The sequence below is a fragment of the Heptranchias perlo genome, chromosome 24 (genome assembly GCF_035084215.1).
Source record: "Heptranchias perlo isolate sHepPer1 chromosome 24, sHepPer1.hap1, whole genome shotgun sequence".
Taxonomy (NCBI): Eukaryota; Metazoa; Chordata; class Chondrichthyes; order Hexanchiformes; family Hexanchidae; genus Heptranchias; species Heptranchias perlo.
Window position 1 is genome coordinate 4057614 of NC_090348.1, and position 14726 is coordinate 4072339.

At 46.1% G+C, this 14726-nt stretch overlaps 1 protein-coding gene across 2 annotated transcripts; it reads right to left on the reverse strand.

Annotated features, from left to right (window-relative positions):
* Positions 1–2015: 2015 nt before the first annotated feature.
* snrpf (small nuclear ribonucleoprotein polypeptide F) lies at positions 2016–12819 on the reverse strand. Of its 2 annotated transcripts, XM_068004628.1 has the most exons (4): positions 12710–12818; positions 11771–11896; positions 4666–4730; positions 2016–2297 (listed from the first exon to the last, which is right to left on the reverse strand). In XM_068004628.1, exons 1-4 carry the CDS (start codon positions 12710–12712, stop codon positions 2231–2233), a joined length of 261 nt encoding a protein of 86 aa, XP_067860729.1. In that variant the 5' UTR covers positions 12713–12818; the 3' UTR covers positions 2016–2230. The 2 variants fall into 2 exon arrangements, with proteins under 2 accessions (XP_067860729.1, XP_067860730.1); XM_068004629.1 differs by lacking the exon at positions 4666–4730 and having other exon boundaries at positions 12710–12819.
* Positions 12820–14726: the final 1907 nt, after the last annotated feature.

The window sequence follows — 14726 nt, forward strand, 5'->3', positions numbered from 1 at the left end:
ATGACTTCCCAGCTTTTATACTCCATCCCCCTAGAAATAAAGGCCAATATTCTGCTTGCCTTCCGGATTACCTGCTGCACCTGTATGTTGACTTTTTGTGTTTGATGTACGAGGACACCCAGATCCCTCTGTACCGCAGCATTTTGTAGCATTTCTCCATTCAAATAATATTTCGCTTTTTTATTTTTCCTCCCAAAGTGGACGACTTCACATTTTCCCACATTATATTCTATCTGCCAAATTTTTGCCCATTCACTTAACCTGTCAATATCCCTTTGCAGACACTTTGTGTCCTCATCACAACTTGCTTTTCCACCTATCTTTGTATCATCAGCAAATTTGGCCACAAGACACTCTGTTCCTTCATCCAAGTCATTGATATATATTGTAAGTAGTTGAGGCTCCAGCACTGAGCCCTGCGGCACCCCACTAGTTACAGATTGCCATTTTGAAAATGACCCTTTAATCCTGACTCTTTGTTTTCTGTTAGTTAGCCAATCCTCTATCCATGCCAGTATATTATCCCCAACACCATGAGCTCTTATCTTGTGCAGTAATCTTTTATGTGGCACCTTATCGAATGCCTTTTGGAAATCTAAATATACTGCATCCATTGGTTTCCCTTTATCCACCCTGCCTGTAACTTCCTCAAAGAATGCTAATAAATTTTTCAGACATGATTTCCCCTACATGATGATTCTCCTTGATTGTATTATGAGTCTCCAAATGTCCTGCTACTACTTCCTTAATAATGGATTCTAGCATTTTCCCAATGACAGTTAGGCTAACTGGTCTATAGTTACCTGATTTCTGTCTCATTCCCTTCTTGAATAGGGGTGTTACATTTGCAGTTTTGCAATCCGCTGGGACCTTTCCAGAATCTAGTGAATTCTGGAAGATTACAACCAATGCATCCACTATCTCTGTAGCCACTTCCTTTAAGACCCTCAGATGCAAGCCTCAGGTCCAGGGGACTTATCAGCCTTCGACCCATTAGTTTACCTAGTGATAGTGATTGTTTTTAGTTCCTCCCTCCCCTTTGCCCCTTGATTTTCTACTATTATTAGTGTCTTCCACTGTGACGACAGGTACAAAATATCTGTTCAATTCCTCTGCCATTTCCTTGTTTTCCATTATTATTTCCCCAGTCTCATCGTCTAAGGGACCAATGTTTACTTTAGCTACCCTCTTCCTTTTTATATACTTGTAGAAGCTTTTACTGTCAGTTTTTCTATTTCTTGCTAGTTTACTCTTAATTTATTTTCTCCCTCTATTATTCTTTTAGTCATCCTTTGCTGATTTTTAAAGTTTTCCCAATCTTCAGGCTTACCAGTAAACTTTGCCATGTTGTATGCTTTTTCTTTTAAGCTGATACCATCCTTCACTTCCTTAGTTAGCCATAGTTGGTTCACCCTTTTTGCCCTAGCAATCATTAGATAAGTTCAGCACCATGGTTTGAACAGCATTCAGTCAACTCACCTGGGTATATCTCTTTATAAAAGGGGAGAGTCTGAGCATGTAAAAATGGGCAGCAGATTCAATCAGGAAAGATAACTAAAAAGACTGGAACACCAAACCAGACTTGCTCTTTATTCCAGCCCACTTTAACCACTATGCAGGATACGAGAGATACATCAACAGGATACTGATGCTGTCAAGACATGACAGATCTAGAAAACACCCAAACACTTCCCCCACTGCCAAGCATTAGACTCGTGTGCTGAACGTCAGTACAACTACATTAAGCAATCTTCAGGAAGAATTACGCCCATCAAAGCAATCATCAGGTTAGGTTCTGCAATGCAAACTGAGTGACAGGTGCAAATGTTTCCCTGTTAAACTGTTGTAAGGGCACCGCCTGGGGCTTGTGCAGATCTCGGTTTAGAGACTGAAGATTCCAAATTGGAAAATTTATTGCACTCCTTCGAGCAAAGGCATCAGCCAAGCCCCGTGAAAGGGCTCACACGCACTCTCAAATATACAAAACCTGCTCGAATATCTGTAAGAGCACAGAGTTTCAGGTCACTTTTTATTGGTTCAGGGTACACCAGAGTTCACATTGTAAGATGTGGAGCCTCAAGCCAGAACAGTCACTACTACAGTTAAATTACAGTTTGTCTTGGAAAACCGAGGAAACTTTACAGAACCATGTAGCCGAAATGCACTGTCAGATTTTAAAAAAATTAGCCAAAAATTGCACAGGTGTTTTTTTTTAAAAATAAAAGCGAAGTTACTCTCTCATTTCTCCATCTTCTTCTTCCTCTTCAACTCCTCTGATGTACAGAACATTGTTACACCTGTTCAACAGAAAGGAAATGGTCAGTGTCCAACAGGGCTTACCCCACTCCATGTGGCCATGTTACTACCCCCACACTAAATGTCAATTAAATGATACTAAAATGAGGTAAGACACAAGTATGGTTTTCATTTCATTATGTCCAGTCACCAACTTTTAATCAAGAAATAAGGGTGAACCTACAAACAGTTGGAAGTATTCAAAGAAGTATTTGGCACGATACAAAACCAGCACATAACCCTAAAAGGCAAAGGCTTCACTAGTGTAGTTAGGCAACCATGGATAACAAATGAGGTAAGAGACAGTGTCAAGCTGAAAGAGGCTTTCACAAATGCAAGCAAAAAAGTGGAAATTCAGTAGACTGGGAGAGCTATAACATCAACAAAGACATACAAAAAAAACAATGAGGTGCAAAAAGGGAATATGAATAAAAAAAACTTGCAAGGGATATTAAAGCCAACAGCAAATCTTTAAAAAAAATATACTGAGAAAGATAGTGGTAAAGGGGGAATGTGAGCCAATTAAAGACAGATACAGTTGAGACTATAATCAGAACGATACAACACAGGAGGCCATTCAGCCCATCATGCCTGTGCTAGCACTTTGAAACAGCTATCCAATTAGTCCCATTCCCCCACCCTATCCCCATAACCTGCAAATTTTTCCTTTTCAAGTATTTATCCGATTCCCTTTTGAAAGTTATTATTGAATCTGCTTCCACCGCCCTTTCAGGCAGCGCATTCCAGATCATCACAACTCGCCGCATATAAAAAAAAATCTCCCACCCCCTACTCTGGCTCTTTTGCCAATTACCTTAAATCTGTGTCCTCTGGTTACCAACCCTTCCGCCACTGGAAACAGTTTCTCCTTATTTACTCCATGAAAACCCTTCATGATTTTGAACACCTCTATCAAATCTCCCTTGCTCTAAAGGAGAACAATCCCAGCTTCTCCAGTCTCTCCACATAATTGAAGTCCCTCATACAATTCTAGTAAATCTCCTCTACACCCTCTCCAAGGCCTTGACATGTGGTGCCCAAAATTGGACAATACTCCAGATGGGATCTAACCAGTAATCTATACTGTACTTTTGTACTCTGTGCCTCCATTTATAAAGTCTAGGATCCCATATACTTCTTTTAACAGTCTTCTCAACTTGTCCTGCCACCTTCAAAGATTTGTGTACATAGACCCCCAGGTCTCCCTTTCTGCACCACCGGCCGGGGGGGGGGGGGCACGCCGGCCTGGGGGGGGGGGGGGGGGGGGGGGATCGCCGGCCGGGGGGGGGGGGGGCACGCCGGCCGGGGGGGGGGGGGGGGGGCACGCCTGGCCGGGGGGGGGGGGGGGCACGCCGGCCGGGGGGGGGGGGGGCACGCCGGCCGGGGGGGGGGGGGGGGGGCACGCCGGCCGGGGGGGGGGGGGGGGGCACGCCGGCCGGGGGGGGGGGGGGGGGGCACGCCGGCCGGGGGGGGGGGGGGGCACGCCGGCCGGGGGGGGGGGGGGGGGGGCACGCCGGCCGGGGGGGGTGGGGGGGGGGGGGCCGCGGGCCGGGGGGGGGGGGGCACGCGGCCTGGGGGGGGGGGGGGGCACGCCGGCCTGGGGGGGGGGGGGGCACCCGGCCGGGGGGGGGGGGGGCACGCCGGCCGGGGGGGGGGGGGGGGCAACGCCGGCCGGGGGGGGGGGGGGGGCGGGGGGGGGGGGGGGGGGGGGGTGAGGCCCCACGCCGGCCGGGGGGGGGGGGGGTGGCAGTGGATTGGACAATGGGCTTTCGCCTCAGGTCCTGGATTCAAAGCCAGCCAGTCTGATGGGATGAAAGCCTCTTCAGCCTGTTGATTGTGAGGATCCTACCTGAATCAAATGCCCTAGTGAACGGGGAGACACAAGGATCAAACTGCTCCCAATTTTATATCTAACCAGCAAACCAATAGGGCAGCCAAGGTGGGAAGTGGAAAAGCCTCACATTGGTGGGAATGAGGTATCCTGAATTTAGGGCTGAGGCACAATACTGGGACAGAGTACGGTAGCTTCACTCTGTATCCAACCCAGGAGTTCTTGATGCTGACACAGGTGGCGCCCAAAACAAAAAAAGTGTTCCATTTCCCATTACCAACAGAGCTCACCTAGGTCAACATAAAGCAGTAAATAAAAATCAATTAGATTAATAAACCTAAAATGACATATTCTCTTAAGAAGGCATTTCTAAAATAAAGGGCCTGAACTCACCATCACTGATGAACATTTATTCCCATGGCCTTTGTTCAAAACAATTGCTTGTTACCAGCCAGTGATATTACTGATCAGACGGAATGGGTGTAGTTAAGAGATCACCTTACGGTTCCAGTTCTGAATTATAGTAAAATAATTCTTACCTTATAAGCACTTCTCCAAGATGACCTGCTAAAGCACCATCAATATATTCTTCTGTATTAGCCAGCTTGAATAAGAGCAAAATGTTATATGTTTTATCCCCCTAAAAGCTACGCTGGTCAGAAATCTGTACTATGCAGTGGAAATCAGTACTGAGATAGGTAATAACATTTTGCCCCATTTAATAAAACAGAACACTGGCTGCTTGGATCACCCCTGTCCGTAGCAGAGTTGGCAGCCTCCATACATGGGACAAACTCCAGTTGAGGGAAGGGATTTACTCCAAATTTCCCTCGGCCTAGTCTTCCAAGGTCACACTACCATCTGCGACACAGGGTCCCAGTGCTGCTTTGAAGCAGACACCAAGAGGCACACCAGACTCTGAATCACAGCAGTGCACCTGAGATCAGGAGCGCAGCAGAACAGGTCAAGAGTTTACTAAGCAGACACAAGTCAGGCTCTTTAGTTAATGACTGCACATCCACCAAAACAACTGGCTCATGGTGCAGCACATGAACTTTTCGCAATGTTGGTAAATCCCAGATAAATGATAACTTAGGTGCAGAAACATTTGGTTCTGCTTCCAAATGCTTGTTAGTTAAAATAGAGATAGTTACAGTTGTTTTAACACCTTTTAAATATTCACATTATCCAGACTCCAAATTACAGATTTATTTTACACAATTATACACCTTACAGTACAGATTATAGAGTCACATTTTGCAGAGGATTCTGAATGACTTACTATTTCAGCAATCTATTGTTATAAGTAGAAGGTTGAATGGGCTGAAAAATACTCAATCACATGTGCACCACAGAAAACTCTACTCATTAAGTTCCCAACAAGCAAATCTTTTCCCAGAAATGGAGGGGGAAGGGGAGCAGATTTCCCTCCCACCCGCATAGTGTCACAGCCTCGACCTGCACTATGTTCGTGCTCTGGGGTCATTTTAATATATCGGGCAGGCTCCTCACCAGATTCCTGCCTGGAGGGACCGAAGTATGCAGAACATGTGAGCCCAAGACAGGGGAGGGAGAGAGGGGTGAGGAGAGACAGAGTTTTACACAGAAACAGCCCATTCAGCCCAAAAGGTCCATGCTGGCTTTTATCTTCAACACAAGCCTCCTCCCATCCCTCTTCATCTCACCCTATCAGCATATCCTTCTATTCCTTTCTCCCTCATGTACTTATCTAGCTTCCCCTTAAATGCATCCATGTTATTTGCCACAACTACTCTTTGTAGTAGCGAGTCCCACATTCTCACCACTCTGAGTAAAGAATTTCCTCCTGAATTCCTTTTTGGATCAATTAGTGACTATCTTATCTTTATGGCTCCTACTTTTGGTCCCCCCACAAGTGGAAACATCTTCTCCAAGTCTATCCTATTGAATCCCTTCATAATTTTAAAGACCTCTATCAGGTCACCCCTCAGCCTTCTCTTTTCTAGACTGAAAAGGCTGAGGCTCTTTTCTCATGAGTTATAACCTCTCAGTTCTAGTATCATGCTTGTAAATCTTTTTTTTGCACCTTCTCCAGTGCCTCTATATCCTTTTTGTAATACGGAGACCAGAACTGTGCACAGTAGTCCAAGTGTGCTCTAATCGAGGTTCTATATAAGTTTAACATAACCTCCCTGCTTTTCAATTTTATTCCTCTAGAAATGAACCCATGATTTGTTTGCATTTTTTTTTAAAATGGCGTTGTTAACCTGCGTCGATACATTTGGCGATTTTTTAATCTGTACCCCTAGATCCCTTTGATCCACATCCCCATTTAGACTATTCCACCCACCAAAATACAACTCACTTAACTATATTGAAATTCATTTGCCATTTACACACCCATTCTGCAAGTTGATTAATGTCTTCTTGTATTTTGTGTCGCTGTCTTCTTCAGTATTAACTATACCCCCCAGGGTTAACAGGTTGTTAGAGAGATCAAACAATTTCCCCGGGTGTTCCAAGGCTGCGACAGACAATAGGAAGTACACTCTATGACATACTCTCGTCATTTCCACCCAATTTTAACACACACCTGTATACAGGATGCTGTAGTCACTTCTGGGTGGAAATCCCAGCAGAAAGCTCATACAATGAACTGGCTTAACTCCAGAGGAAAACTACTCCAGCAAATGACCTTAATAGGAATAGAGAACCTTATAGGTTCTGACAAAGGGTCATCGACCTGAAACTTTAGCCCTGCCTTCCTCTCTCCACAGATGCTGCCTGACCGACTGAGTGTTTCCAGCATTTTCTGTTTTTAATTCAGATTTCCAGTATCTGCAGTATTTTGTTTAATGAACCATATGCCGTTATCTCAGAACAGGTCAACCCAGGATCATTAACGCTAACTCAAAACTCTACACTGCTTCCTCCGTGGCCTGTTATAGAGTTCTATAGGTCAATTTTACTAAACTGAGAAGTGATTTAGCAGAAGTAAACTGGAAACATCTAGTTGAAGGTAAATCAGTGTCAGAGCAGTGGGAGACATTCAAAGGGGTGATTCAAGGGGTTCAGGGTAAACATGTTCCCACAAAGAAAAAGGGAGGGGCTGCTAAATCTAGAGCCCCCTGGATGTCAAGAAGCATTCAGGCTAAGATAAGGCAGGAAAGGAAAGCCTATGATAGGAACTCAATATTACAGAAAGCTTAGGAGTATACAAAGTGCAGGGGTGAAGTTAAAAACGAAATTAGGAAAGCAAATCACCAGGGCCGGATGAAATGTATCCCAGGCTGTTAAAAGAAGCCAGGGAGGAAATAACGGCGGCTTTAACAATCATTTTCCAAACTTCACTGGATACAGTCATAGTGCCGGAGGATTGGAGGACTGCTAACGTTGTACCGTTGTTTAAAAAGGGAGCGAAGGATAGACCGAGTAATTACAGGCCAGTCAGTCTAACCTCGGTGGTGGGGCAAATTATTGGAATCAATTCTGAGGGACAGGATAAACTGTCACTTAGAAAGGCACAAACTAATCAAGGACAGTCAGCACGGATTTGTTAAGGGGAGGTCGTGTCTGGCTAACTGGATTGAATTTTTCGAGGAGGTGACAAAGAGGATTGATGAGGGTAGCGTAATTTATGTAGTGTACGTGGATTTTAGCAAGGCTTTTGACAAGGTTCAACATGGCAGATTGGTCAAAAAAGTAAAGGCCCATGGGATCCAAGGGAATGTGGCAAATTGGATCCAAAATTGGCTCAGTGGCAGGAAGCAAAGGGTAATGGTCGACGGGTGTTTTTGTGACTGGAAGGCTGTTTCCAGTGGGGTGCCGCAGGGCTCAGTACTAGGTCCTTTGCTTTTAGTGGTATACATTAACGATTTGGACTTAAACGTAGGGGGCATGATTAAGAAATTTGCGGATGACACAAAGATAGGCCGTGTGGTTGATAGTGAGGAGGAAAGCTGTAGACTGCAGGAAGATATCAATGGACTGGTCAGGTGGACAGAAAAGTGGCAAATGGAGTTCAATTCGGAAAAGTGTGAGGTAATGCATTTGGGGAGAGCAAAGGCAAGGGAATACACAATAAATGGGAGGATACTGAGAGGTGTAGAGGAAGTGAGGGACCTTGGAGTGCATGTCCACAGATCCCTGAAGGTAGGAGGACAGGTAGATAAGGTGGTTTAGAAGGCATATGGAATGCTTTCATTTATTAGCCAAAGCATAGAATATAAAAGCAGGGATGTTATGCTGGAACTGTATAAAACATTGGTTAGGCCACAGCTTGAGTATTGCGCACAGTTCTGGTCACCACATTACAGGAAGGATGTAATTGCACTAGGGAGGGTGCAGAGGAGATTTCCGAGAATGTTGCCGGGACTGGAGAATTTTAGTTATGATGACAGATTGGATAGGCTGGGGTTGTTTTCCTTGGAACAGAGGAGGCTGAGGGGTGATTTGATTGAGGTCTACAAAATTACGAGGGGCCTAGATAGAGTGGATAGGAAGGACCTATTTCCCTTAGCGGAGGGGTCAATAAACAGGGCATAGATTTAAAGTGATTGGTAGAAGGATTAGAGCGGAAATTAGGAAAACTTTTTTCACCCAGAGGGTGGTGGGGGTCTGGAGCTCAGTGCCTGAAAGGGTGGTAGAGGCAGAAACCCTCAACTCATTTAAAAAATACTTGGATGTGCACCTGAAGAGCCGTGACCTGCAGGGCTATGGACCAAATGCGGGAAAGTGGGATTGGGCTGGGTGGCTCGTTTCTCAGCCGGCGCGGACACGATGGGATGAATGGCCTCCTTCTGTGCCGTAAATTTTCTATGATTCTCCAATACATTAGCCACTAGCTACACGTGGTTAACTGGGAATCCAAATGTGGCTAATACATTTTAGATTAGTAAATAAAGAATAATAGACACCATTGTTGGGCCTGTGATCTCAATACTCACATGGTGTATGAATGTGAACGTTAACCTTTGTGTGTTTGTTGGCAAAATGGTAAGATGAGAAACAGAATGGCTGTATTCTATACGCCACCAATTAGTGGGAAAGATATGGAGGAGCAAATTTGCAAGGAAATTAGAGAGGTGCAAGAACTATAGAGTAGTGATAATGGGGGACTTCAACTATCCTAATATGGACTGGGATAGTAATAGTGTAAAGGGCACAGAGGGAGAGGAATTTCTGGAATGTGGTCAGGAGAACTTTCTTGATGATCAGTACATTTCCAGCCCAACAAGGAAGGAGGCATTGCTGGATCTAGTTTTGGGGAATTAAGTGGGTCAAGTGTCAGTGGGGGAACATTTAGGGAACAGTGATCACAGTATCATAAGGTTTGTGTTATGGAAAAGGAGCAATCTAGGGTAAAAATACTTAATTGGAGGGGTGCCAAATTCAATGAGTTGAGAACAGATCTGGCTCGGGTAAATTGGAATCAAAGATTTGCAGACAATGGTTGGCTTTTAAAGAGGAGATGATTCAGGTACAGTCTAGGTACAATCCCACGAGGGGGAAAGGCAGGGCAACCAAAGCCAGAGCTCCCTGGATGACAAAAGAGATAGAGAGTAAGATGAAGCAGAAAAAGGGGGCATGTGACAGATGCCAGGTGATAATACAAGTGAGAACCAGGCTGAATATAGAAAGTACAGCTGAGAAGTGAAAAAGGAAACAAGGGGGGCAAAGAGAGAGTATGAGAATAGACTGGTGGCTAACATAAAAGGGAAACCAAAAGTCTTCTATAGGCATGTAAACAGTGAACGGGTAGTAAGGTGGGGTGGGGCCGATTAGGGAGCAAAAAGGAGATCTACACGGAGGCAGTGGGCATGGCTGAGGTACTAAATGAGTACTTTGCAGCTGTCTTTACCAAGGAAGAAAATGCTGCCAAAGTCATAGTAAAAGAGGAGGTAGTTGCGATACTTGATGGGCTAATAATTGATAAAGGAGGTACTTGAAAGGCTAGCTGTACTTAAAGTAGATAAGTCACCCAGTCCAGATGGGATGCATCCTAGGTTGCTGGGGGAAGTATTGGTGCTGGCCATAATCTTCCAATCCTCCTTAGATATGGGGGTGTTGCCAGAGGACTGGAGAATTTCAAATGTTACACCCTTGTTCAAAAATCCAGGACAAAATTAATTGTCACTTGGACAAGTGTAGATTAATAAAGGAAAGCGAACACAGATTTGTTAAAGGCAAATCGTGTTTAACTAACTTGATTGAATTTTTTGATGTGGTAACAGAGAGGGTAGATGAGGGCAATGCTGTTGATGTGGTGTATATGGACTTTCAAAAGGCGTTTGATAAAGGGCCACATAATAGGCTTGTCAGCAAAATTGAAGCCCATGGAATATAAGGGGCAGTGGCAGCATGGATACAAAATTGGCTAAGTGACAGGAAACAGGGTAGTGGTGAACGCCTAATTTTCAGAGGAAGGTTACAGTGGTGTTCCCCAGGGGTCAGTACTAGGACCACTGCTTTTTTTGATATATTAATAACTTGGACTTGAGTGTACAGGGCACAATTTCAAAATCTGCAGATGACACAAAACTTGGAAGTGTAGTGAACAGTGAGGATAGTGATAGACCTCAAGAGGATATAGGCAGGCTGGTGGAATGGATGGACACATGGCAGATGAAATTTAACACAGAGAAGTGCGATGTGATACATTTTGGCAGGAAGAATGAGGAGAGGCAATATAAACTAAATGGTAAAATTCTAAAGGGGGTTCAGGAACAGAGAGACCTGGGGGTATATGTGCACAAATCTTTGAAGGTGGCAGGACAGGTTGAGAAAGCGGTTAAAAAAGCATACAGGATCCTGGGCTTTATAAATAGAGGCATAGAGTACAAAAGCAAGGAAGTTATGTTGAACCTTTATAAAACACTGGTTTGGCCACAAAAGGAGTATTGTGTTCAATTCTGGGCACCGCACTTTAGGAAGGATGTGAATGCCTTAGAGAGGGTGCAGAAAAGGCTTACTAGAATGATTCCAGGGATGAGGGATTTCAGTTACGTGGATAAACTGGAGAAGCTGGGGTTGTTCTCCTTAGAGTAGAGAAGGTTGAAAGGAGATTTGATAGAAGTGTTCAAAATCATGAAGGGTTTAGATACAGTAAATAAAGAGAAACTGTTCCCATTGGCAGAAGGGTCAAGAACCAGAGGACACAGATTTAAGGTGATTGGCAAAAGAACCAAAGGTGACATGAGGAAAAGCTTTTTTACGCAGCGAGTAGTTATGATCTGGAATGCGCTGCCTGAAAGGGTGGTGGAAGCAGATTCAATCGTGGCTTTCAAAAAGGAATTGGATAAAAACTTGAAGGGAAAGAATTTGCAGGCTACGGGGAAAGAGCAGGGGATTGCTCTTACAAAGAACTGGCACAAGCTCGATGGGCTGAATGGCCTCCTTCAGCGCTGTAACCATTCTATGATTCTATGTGCGAGTATTTTTTTGATCATTGTAAGTGCTTTACTTCCTTGGTTACTGAATGGTGGGAGATATTTAGGAAGTAAATATACATGTGAAGTACATTTACCTGCATTGTGTGAGTGTGTTCAAGGTATTTTCTACTAAAATTAGTGGCTAAACGGTGTCACCGTAGCCTCACCCCTGGATAGTCAGTGATTTCTATTGGACAACACTGGCCCATTAGGGGAACGGCTGACTGTTCCTTACCTGCATGTTCATATATCCATCAACTGATACCAAGTAGCCCTTGTATTCCATTCCCCACTTCAACTTCACCATGACTGGTTTGCCAGTCAACCCATTGAGGAAGGGCTTCGGATTCAAGGGTAAACTCTGGGGGAGATTAAAAAAAGCAGTCAGGTTAAACGGTGATACCACAGTTCAGGTTCTGGATGGGGCCCAATTCTCACTACACGATGGCCCATCACACGGGAAGGGATGGCGGGGGTGGGAGGATCACCCGGGGGCTGGGGGGGGGGGGAAGAGAGAGAGGAGGAGGATCACCCGGGGCTGGAGGGGGGGAGAGAGAGAGAGAGGAGGATCACCCGGGGGCTGGGGGGGGAGAGAGAGAGGAGGAGGATCACCCGGGGGCTGGAGGGGGGGAGAGAGAGAGGGGAGGATCACCCGGGGGCTGGGGGGGAAGAGAGAGAGGAGGAGGATCACCCGGGGCTGGAGGGGGGGAGAGAGAGAGGGGAGGATCACCCGGGGGCTGGGGGGGAAGAGAGAGAGGAGGAGGATCACCCGGGGCTGGAGGGGGGGAGAGAGAGAGAGAGGAGGAGGATCACCCGGGGGCTGGGGGGGGAGAGAGAGAGGAGGAGGATCACCCGGGGGCTGGAGGGGGAGAGAGAGAGAGGAGGAGGAGGAGGAGGATCACCCGGGGGCTGAGGAGCAAACCGCGGCCCCATTGCAGCCCTAAGGACTAGGCCGCGGCCGGCTTGACGCGAGCGACATGGGACAGCGCAGGCCGAGCACCGGGGGCCTGGGGCGTCCCCCGGCCCCCCGGCCCCCCGTCCCCGATCCCCCGGCCCCCCGATCCCCCGGCCCCCCGTCCCCGACCCCCCGGCCCCGATTCCCCGATCCCCCGGCCCCCCGGCCCCGATCCCGATCCCGATCCCCCGGCCCCGATCCCCCGGCCCCCGGACTCACCATCACCACGAGCAGCGGCGCCTCCCGGAGAATGCGCGAGAGCGAGAAACACGCGCCCAAGACCGAGAGCAGGGGCTGCTGGGAAAGAGCGCGCACTTTCACCTCTCACCCCGCGCGCTGATTGGGCAGGGACAGGACGGCGCCAGGACCCGGACAGTGGTGTTACCATAGAGACCGTTATAAACCATCGCGATCTTCACAACCTCGTCTCCCTGGACTGCCACCGTCAGGGACCCGTGCACATGCACTCCAAGGTCTCTCACTTCCTCTAATCCTCGCAATATATTCCCGTTTACTGCGTATTCCCTTTTACTGTTTGCCCTCCCTAAGTGCATTACCTCACACTTCTCCGGGTTGAACTCCATTTGCCACTTTTCCGCCCACTCCACCAACCCATTGATATCTTCTCGGAGTCTACAGCTATCCTCTTCACTATCAACTACACGGACAATTTTTATATCGTCTGCAAATTTGCCAATCATGCCCCCTACATTCAAGTCCAAATCATTAATATATACCACAAACAGCAAGGGACCCAACACTGAGCCCTGTGGCAAACCACTGCAAACAGATTTCCATTCGCAAAGATATCCATCGCCTTTTACCCTTTGTTTCCTGTTACTGAGCCAATTTTGGTTTCAATTCACCACATCTCCCTGAATCCCATGGGCTTTTACCATGGAGATCTTTATATAGCAAAGAGATATACCATAGAGACTGTTATATACCATAGAGATCTTTATAAATCATCGAGACGTTTATATACCATAGAGATCTTTATATGACATAGAGATCTTTATATTACATGGAGACCTTTATATGACATGGAGATCTTTATATAACCATAGAGATATACCATAGAGATCTTTATATACTGTAGAGATATACCATAGAGATATTTACATAGCATAGAGATCTTTATATATCATAGAGACCGTTATATAGAGATCTTTATATACCATAGGGATATATCATAGAGATCTTTATATATAATAGAGTCTGTTATATATCATAGAGATCTTTATTTACCATAGATATATACCATAGATAGCATTATATACCATAGAGATATACCATAGAGATCTTTATATACCATAGAGACCATTATATACCATAGAGATCATTATATACTATAGATACATCAACAATCTTCAGCCAGAAGTGCCGAGTGGATGATCCATCTCAGCCTCCTCCCGATTTTCCCACCATCACAGAAGCCAGTCTTCAGCCAATTCAATTCACTCCATGTGATATCAAGAAACGGCTGAGTGCACTGGATACAACAAAGGCTATGGGCCCCGACAACACCCCAGCTGTAGTGCTGAAGACTTGTGCTCCAGAACTAACTGCGCCTCTAGCCAAGCTGTTCCAGTACTGCTACAACACTGGCATCTACCCGACAATGTGGAAAATTGCCCAGGTATGTCCTGTCCACAAAAAGCAGGACAAATCCAATCCGGCCAATTACCGCCCCATCAGTCTACTCTCAATCATCAGCAAAGTGATGGAAGGTGTCGTTGACAGTGCTATCTAATGGCACTTACCAATAACCAGTTCACCGATGCTCAGTTCGGGTTCTGCAAGGACCATTTGGCTCCAGACCTCATTACAGCCTTGGTCCAAACATGTACAAAAGAGCTGAATTCCAGAGGTGAGGTGAGAGTGACTGCCCTTGACATCCAGGCAGCATTTCATTGAGTGTGGCACCAAGGAGCCTGAGTAAAATTGAAGTAAATGGGAATCAGGTGGAAAACTCTCAAGTGGCTGGAGTCATACCTAGCACAAAGGAAGATGGTAGTGGTTGTTGGAGGCCAATCATCTCAGCCCCAGGACACTGCTGCAGGAGTTCCTCAGGGCAGTGTCCTAGGCCAAACCATCTTCAGCTGCTTCATCAATGACCTTCCCTCCAACATAAGGTCAGAAATGGGGATGTTCGCTGATGATTGCACGGTGTTCAGTTCCATTCGCAACCCCTCAGATAATGAAGCAGTCCATGCCCGCATGCAGCAAGACTTGG

What these genes read in the sequence shown, in the direction of transcription:
- snrpf (XM_068004628.1), bottom strand. An exon ending in ATGGATATATGAACATGCAG is followed by an intron (nt 4,731 to 11,770) that starts GTAAGGAACAGT and finishes CTCTTATTCAAG; the next exon opens with CTGGCTAATACAGAAGAATA. An exon ending in CTTGGAGAAGTGCTTATAAG is followed by an intron (nt 2,298 to 4,665) that starts GTAAGAATTATT and finishes TCTGTTGAACAG; the next exon opens with GTGTAACAATGTTCTGTACA.